General features: G+C 62.7%; 1 protein-coding gene across 1 annotated transcript in view; it reads left to right on the forward strand.

The window, feature by feature from the left end:
- Window positions 1-192: 192 nt before the first annotated feature.
- EMH_0033580 (uncharacterized protein) overlaps window positions 193-303 on the forward strand; it is a gene marked incomplete at both ends in the record, with an annotated part of 573 nt that continues 462 nt past the window's right edge. Inside the window, one exon of the mRNA XM_013494763.1 lies at window positions 193-302. Coding sequence (XP_013350217.1) covers window positions 193-302 — 110 coding nt within the window. The remainder of the gene's footprint in view (window position 303) is intronic.

The following is a 303-nucleotide window of genomic DNA, read 5'->3' on the forward strand; positions in this document are numbered from 1 at the left end:
CTGCTGTTGCTGCTGCTGCTGCTGCTGCTGCTGCTGCGCGCCGTTGTTGAGAGTTTCAGCTACACGGGAGCGCTTCGCCGGTGGACATTCCTGCTGCTTCTGCTGCTGCTGCTGCTGCTGCTGCTTCTGCTGCTGCTGCTGCAGCTCCTGCTGCTTCTTCTGCTGCTCCTCTCGCTCTCGCACACGCTGGTCATGGGAGAAGGTACACTCGCTGCCGCGAGTGCATGCGCCCTGCAGCAGCAGCAGCAGCAGCAACAGCAGCATGAGGAGCAGCAGCAGCAACAGCAGCAGCAGCAGCAGCAG

This window comes from Eimeria mitis, genomic scaffold (assembly GCF_000499745.2).
Source record: "Eimeria mitis Houghton genomic scaffold, Emh_scaff1276, whole genome shotgun sequence".
NCBI lineage: Eukaryota > Apicomplexa > Conoidasida > Eucoccidiorida > Eimeriidae > Eimeria > Eimeria mitis.